Source organism: Triticum aestivum, chromosome 7A (assembly GCF_018294505.1).
Source record: "Triticum aestivum cultivar Chinese Spring chromosome 7A, IWGSC CS RefSeq v2.1, whole genome shotgun sequence".
NCBI lineage: Eukaryota > Viridiplantae > Streptophyta > Magnoliopsida > Poales > Poaceae > Triticum > Triticum aestivum.
Genome location: NC_057812.1, coordinates 670,514,961 through 670,521,719, shown reverse-complemented (window position 1 = coordinate 670,521,719; position 6,759 = coordinate 670,514,961). Strand labels below are relative to the sequence as shown.

Here is a 6,759-nt window from a genome sequence, read left to right as displayed (position 1 = left end):
GTTGCAACCTTTTTCTCCCTTTTCCTGCCCTAAGAATGTGGTCCCAAAGTCCACAATTCATTTCCCATACGTAGAGAATGCTTCATTTTCTTCGACAGTGACGTCATTAGCTTTGCTAGGTGCATTAATGTTGATAGGTAATCACAAACTGCTACCTTGACTTCATGGTGTTTTATCCTGTAAGGTTCCAACGGTAGCCACATATATAAACCGCCGGTCGATAAATCCCATGAGGACAGGATAATTTTGCAGTATAGTAGAACTAATCCTTGGAACTATTCCAGCGATGTAACTATGCGACTTTGCCAAGCCAAATATGTGCCCATCCTACACATACATATCAAGGCACTCATATATATATATACACATTTATATACCTTAATAATTCATATACGTCTAGCTTACCATCACTTTCTCCAATCAGTACAAGGCAACTAATGGAGTTAACAACTTGAACTCTACATATACTTCTTCAAATTGAATTTTCTAAACGAATAAAGCCATTTCCATATGCATTCACACACGCTTTTCGCATGGAAGTGTAAGATTCCATCAATGGCCATATATGGAATTCACTATGCGCATTCGGTTTCCTATTTCCCTGGAGAAATCCGAGCATTTCCTGTAGAGAGTTGAATTGACTCTTAAGCATTTCAGCTATAGCTACTAACTCTCTGAGACTTTGACTGAATTAAGTCCACGTACAGTGTGCTCTACATATGTATGTGTCAAGAAACGTAGGTCATACGTACGTTGCTATATATATATATATATATAATAGGTTTCTCGAGTAATTTTGTCAATCCTAGCGACACCAAGAGTGACGGATCATCAATGCCGCCGCGTTGAACAAAGCTTAAATTTCACATGCGAAGTGGACAACGTCTTGGTTTTCTTTTGTCAAACGGGTGAACTGTTCATATGTATGCCTTTCACTGTGCAGGGAAGAGACCCAGACAAATCAATTAATAGTCTGAGCTTGATGGGTCGACGCATATATATGTGATATATACCTATATATCTTATATTCGAAAGAATTTCTAGTACTACTTGGCTGTCTCTCATGGATGTGGACAGGCCGCCAACTTTTTCTCGAATTTGGGCTCGTTCCTCTTGATTCTTCCCGGCCTCTGCTCTCTAGGTTGCTACCTAAGTTAAGTGAGCATAGATGTTTGACTGGACTAGGTCAGCAAAGTCAGCCTTCTCTCTCTCTCTCTTTCTCTCTTGCTCTCTCTTCGATCCACACATTCCATACATCGGCCCTATATAGCACGCTTGTACTTTAAAAATAGTACTTGGGCTTCGAGTTCATCATTGTTTGGCCAAACCAAAACTCTCTCTCTCTCTCTCTCTCTCTCTCCCTACATATATATATATTGGAACTTGGAGAAGCATCATCAGCTCAGCTGTGTGTGTACCAGAAGCTTGGGTTCGAGATCGGTCGGATTGAGTTGAAGGCCGGGGTCTAGCTAGCTGCAGGGAGAGGACCATAAAGCATGAGAGGATTTGAGAGGAGAGGCGTCCGGCAGTACAACCGGTCCGACGAGCCGCGGATGCGGTGGACGGAGGAGCTGCACCGGCAGTTCATCGAAGCTGTCAATTGCCTCGGCGGCCAGGACGGTGAGTTCTTGCTTATTGCCTCACAGATATAGATGATGCCTCCCCCTCTCTCTCCGGTCTAATTGCACATTTCACATGCACGGACGATATGTATGTATAGGATTTGATGATTTCATTGATTTGAACTGCTAGAGGATCGATTTGTTAAAAATCGTGCTATTTTTTGTATGTGTCGATTTATGCGTAGTTCTTTCTTACTATACTTGCTTTAGTTGCGCCGTAGGTTAGGCAGGAGTTGGTTCAAGTTCATGGAAGAAAAGAAAGGTGAGAAAACCCCATGTGATATGCATGCATCATAAACAAGATGAGATCCTTTATTGGCTCATTGAATTATTTGTTGCTCAAGAACGTCACTAATTAATTGTGCGAACGATATTTAACACCTTCGTAGAGTAATCTCTACGATTACTTTAGCAATAAATGGCCGCTCTCCTGTCAAAGAAAAATATATCTTTGGATTAACCTTTCCTACCTACAGAAGACCATAGTAATTCGTAAGCGCGTCTATCCTTAATTCGGGATTCATCGTGCTAGCCCTCTCTGGATCAGAATCGGATCAAGCGTAGCAATTCTTTCTTGACGTACGGCTGGTCGTCTGTGTTGACACTATCTTCGCATCATCTGCAGAGGCAACGCCGAAGCGTATTCTTCAGCTGATGGGCGCCAAGGGAGTCAGCATATCTCACGTCAAGAGCCATCTCCAGATGTACAGATCAAGCTCTAGCAACTCCACCTGCAACGGTACACCCAATGCGTCCGTGGATCGCCGTGGAGACCAGCGTGTTGTTGACGGGCCATGGAATGGCCACAGGAACGGGAATGGCATGGGGGTGGCTTCGGAGAGGATCGACGACGCTTCATCTTACCCCGTGCCTTCCCATGGCCACCGCTCGCCGGCGTACCAAATGTGAGTACCATAATTGGCTGTTAACTCAGTTCTTTAACTCTAACTAGTGTTCGTATGCATAACCGATCGAGTTGTTAATCAGACGAGCTGGTTTTGCAGACCGTCGATCGAAGACGTTTTCAGGAGCTGGGAGCAGAGTAGAGGGCGGCTGCCGTGGAACTCCAGCATGCCATCAGAGAAGGTAGGAGTACTAGCAATTATGTGTTATTTTTGTTGTCTTGCTGAGACAAACAATGGATTAACGTATACGTATAAAAATCTGGGAGTACATCGATGAGCACAAACTATGAACGAATCCTCTTCCTTGCTTTCCATCATCGTTCATATAGATACATGCATGTGCAGATGTGCTGTATACTGTCTAACTAGAAGCTTCATTTTTGTAAGTAGTTCGTTAGGTAGCAGTCAGCAGACTCTGCCAAACTACCACCATGGCACGAACACGCTGCCGTGTATTGACTGTCCAGTCTCCAGTTCTATTGTAATATCAGCACTGAAGCATCTTAATTCCCCTGACATGGCTGATGTTGTTGCAGGCGACCGGCTGGGCATGTCACGCTGACAGAAGCACACGTCAGAAGCAGCAGCAGCAGCAGCAGACGGCGGCGGGGTGTGACCTGACGCTGTCGATTGGCCGGTGGGAGGCGGAGGCGGCGAGCAGTGATGCTGACTTCTCGAGCATGACCACCGAGGAGGCCGTCGCACCAGCAAGGGATCGAGGAGCCGGCGATCACCGTCGCTCCGCCTCCGTCACCGGCCTGGACCTCGACCTGAACCTCGACTTGGCCATCTCATCCTCTTGTCTGTGATGTGATCGATACTCTCCCTGTGTAAATATATAGAGCTGCATGCATCTTTGTATATGAAGTTACATTATATAGCTATCATTGTACCATAGATCGTGTAGTGTGGTGGTAGTAAATTTCTGAGGTTTCTTGCTAGCTATATGAGTTTATTTGTAGACTGCCATACTCACTAGGGGTTTCTACCGTTTTAGCGGTATATGCATGCATGATTTCTTATATGGTTCATTTTTCACAATACGCTTTCTTTCTCTGAATTTACGCTTTTAGTTTGAATTTAAAACATATAGACGAGGTGGTACTAATATTGACCCACTGCCACCCGTAAGTAAAAAAAGACCTAGCGAGTCGATCCCCATCTCCCTCTCTCCCTCGATCCCACAGGTCGCGTACGACGCTCCTCTCTCCCTCACCCCTTCTGTGCACCACCGGCCACTGGCGCCCATGGCAAGCATTATCTGTCGTGGTTCTAACTCTGACAGTGATGTAGGGGGTATGTATGGAGAGGCTAGATCTTAGCTATGGAGGAGTTGTAAGCACACGAGGATTACGAGTTCAGGCCCTTCTCGGAGAAAGTAACAGCCCTACGTCTCGGTGCCCGGAGGCGGTCGACTGAATTATGTGTGTATGAATAACAGGGGTGCCAACCCTTGATACTGAGGAGGGGGTGGCTTATATAGAGTTCGCCAGGCCCCTCCAGCCCTCAGTAATGCAAGGTTTAAAGTACATTAAGATTGGGGGTTACTGGTAACGCCCCTAATAAAGTGCTATGATGACCATAAAAGCTACTTAATGACCGACCGTTTGTGTGCAGGGTGACTTTAGATCTCCTGGCAGTCGAGTGGTTGGAATCTGTCGAGTGATTACTTCGTGGTCGAGTGTCTTGAATTTGTCGAGTGGGATACCTCCAAGTCGATTGAAAGGTGACTTCTTCTAGGGATGTCCTTGGGTAGGGTACTTAGGACAGGTCCATGCCCCTATCCTAGGTACATAGCTTCATCATTAGCCCCCGAATGGATCGAGGTTCGAGTGGGGAAGGAGTTGGGGATCTTTTCGACTGGTTCTTCATGTTATATGAACGTCTTGTTTTGGATCAATTGTCACGGATGACGTCGTCAACTTCTTTCAGTCGCCTTGATCCATTCTTGGCCTCTTGTCGAGTGAATTTCTTTACTTGTGAAGTTCCGAGTGACGGTGTGAAAGGGATCTTCTGTTTGACGAGTTGTTCTGCCGCCCGTGGATTTTGCGGGATTCGAATTTCGGGAAGCACGCGGGACGGGGGCGGCCGCAGTAATCGGATCGGATAGGACGGAAGCTCCTCGATCCCCGCGCCACCTTTTTCGCCACGTACCGCGCGCGCCTGTTGCGGGATTTGACGGGATTGCCTGGGCCTACCAGTCAGCCACTCGGAAGCGACCTCTTATAAGCTGCCGGCTCGGGACTCCCGAACAGTGTGCCTTCACTTTTCCCCCTTCCTTCACAAGATCCTCCGCCACCTCCGCTCCCACCTTGGTGCCGTAGGTCTGTTCGAGCTTCGCCGGCGACGATGGTGAAGGAGAAGACGTCGGCTCTGGAGCGCGCGAAGAAGGCGGCGGTGCAGGGGAAGGGGAAGAAGTCCGCTCGGGGCGGATCTTCCTCGAGGACTGCTCTGCCCAAGGATTGGATCCAGGGCGACTGGATGCCGTCGGTGATTCGGCAGGATGATCTCGATGATCTGGTCAAGGGATGATTCATTCCCCATGAATCTACGCGCCTCCCGGGGAAAGAAGTCGAACCCCAGCCTCTTGATGGTGAGTGCGTCCTCCTCGCCACCCATATCGATCGTGGATTCTCTCTGCCTCCTCATCCTTTTTTTCGGAGCTTCTTGAACTTCTTCGGAGCGCAGCTCCATCACTTTACTCCCAATTCTATTGTGTATCTTGCTGCTTTCGTTTCCTTGTGTGAAAACTTCTTGGGTTGCCGCCCCCATTGGGGACTCTTCAAGCACATCTTCACTTGCCGCTCTTAGTCGGTCAAGAAGGCCAAGTCGAGTGACGAACGGACGCAGGTGATCCAGCTGTGCGGGGGCCTGGCGATCCAGATGAGGGGAAAAGTTCCTTTCCATCTATCACTTTTCCCGAGTCAGTCCGTGGGTGGCAGTCGACTTGGTTTTACTGTAAAGACCAGGTGACCCCAGGACAGTCGACTGGGCTTCCCCCTTTTTCTCTGAATTGAGCACAAAAACCTGCCTCTCTGAAAGTGACGCCGGAGGAAAAGGCGCAAGTCAAGGTGCTGGTCGGTCGAGTGGTTCAGCTTGTCCGCGAGGGTGTGACTGGCATGGACTTGTTGGAAGTCTTCCTTCGGAGGCGCATCCAACCGCTTCAGGCTCGTGACCACCCGATGTGGCTGTACTCGGGTCTCGAAGACACCACTCGGATTCACCCAGAGGAGGTCACTGAGGAGATGTTGGAAGGGTGGCTGTCGAGTATCACAGGGAACAAGGACAACCCCCAAGGAGCCAGGAGGATTCCTCCACTCGACCAAACATACGAAGTGGACAAGGTCTGACCTTGCATTTCCGACTGTGATCTTGCTTTCTTTATTTGTTCTTTTTGGATCAGTCGATTGACTTTTGTCTTGTTTGTTGTCCTCTAGGCCACTACTGAGATGTACTCGACACCCAATGGAGCACAGGAGCAGGCCGAGGAAGGAGAGGCGAGCGGAGGCGAAAGTGGAGACGAGGGAGAAGAGTGGGAATCTAACGGCGAAGGAGAGGGGGATGACGACGACGACTCCAGTGAAGAGGAGGAGGAAGAAGTCGAACCTCCCCGCTCGGAACGGCGATCCAAGCTTACACACGACCCTGCGCGGGAACGTGGTAAGGCGTCTGTCCCTGTTGGGCAGTCGTCGAAGCGCCCTCGGACCTCATCTCCAGCGCTGACAGAAAAAGCTCCCAAGCACCCACGCGCGACGCCGTCCAAGCCTCCCAAGGCTCTGCCCAAGATGAAGATGACTGTCCCCAGCATTTTTGGGTAATAGTAGAATTTGTTCTCCTTTGTCGAACGTGACGGACTCTTGGTCGACTCATTGAATAAGCTGTCTGACTTTCGAAATTTGCAGTGCTGCCACCTCGGAGATCTCTGCCAAGGACGATGATCAAGAGATGGAAGACGCTGTCACCTCCAACCCCGGTACGATTACTGATGCTCTGCTTTTAGTCGACTGATGATTTCTTATAATTCTGGTCGATTGGATTTTTCTTGTAGCTCCTCCTCATGTCATTGACCTCCCTGATGATGACGACGAAGTGCCGCTGAGGGCGCGAAGGAACAGGAGGGCGCCGGCTGGCAAGACCCCACAAACTACTCCGGCGCCTGAGGCCGCAGTCCGGGAGGGTGGTGATACCACTCGGGTTTCTGTGACCTTCGCTGAACCTCTGACGAGTGTCCG

The 6,759-nt window shown here is 49.1% G+C and overlaps 1 protein-coding gene across 1 annotated transcript; it reads left to right on the top strand.

Moving 5' to 3' along the window:
- The first annotated feature begins 1,287 nt into the window (after positions 1–1,287).
- LOC123154519 (myb family transcription factor MPH1) lies at positions 1,288–3,551 on the top strand. The gene is made up of 4 exons (XM_044573225.1): positions 1,288–1,620; positions 2,248–2,527; positions 2,627–2,708; positions 3,064–3,551. The coding sequence occupies exons 1-4, from the start codon at positions 1,497–1,499 to the stop codon at positions 3,334–3,336; spliced, it is 759 nt and encodes a 252-aa protein (XP_044429160.1). The 5' UTR covers positions 1,288–1,496; the 3' UTR covers positions 3,337–3,551.
- Positions 3,552–6,759: the final 3,208 nt, after the last annotated feature.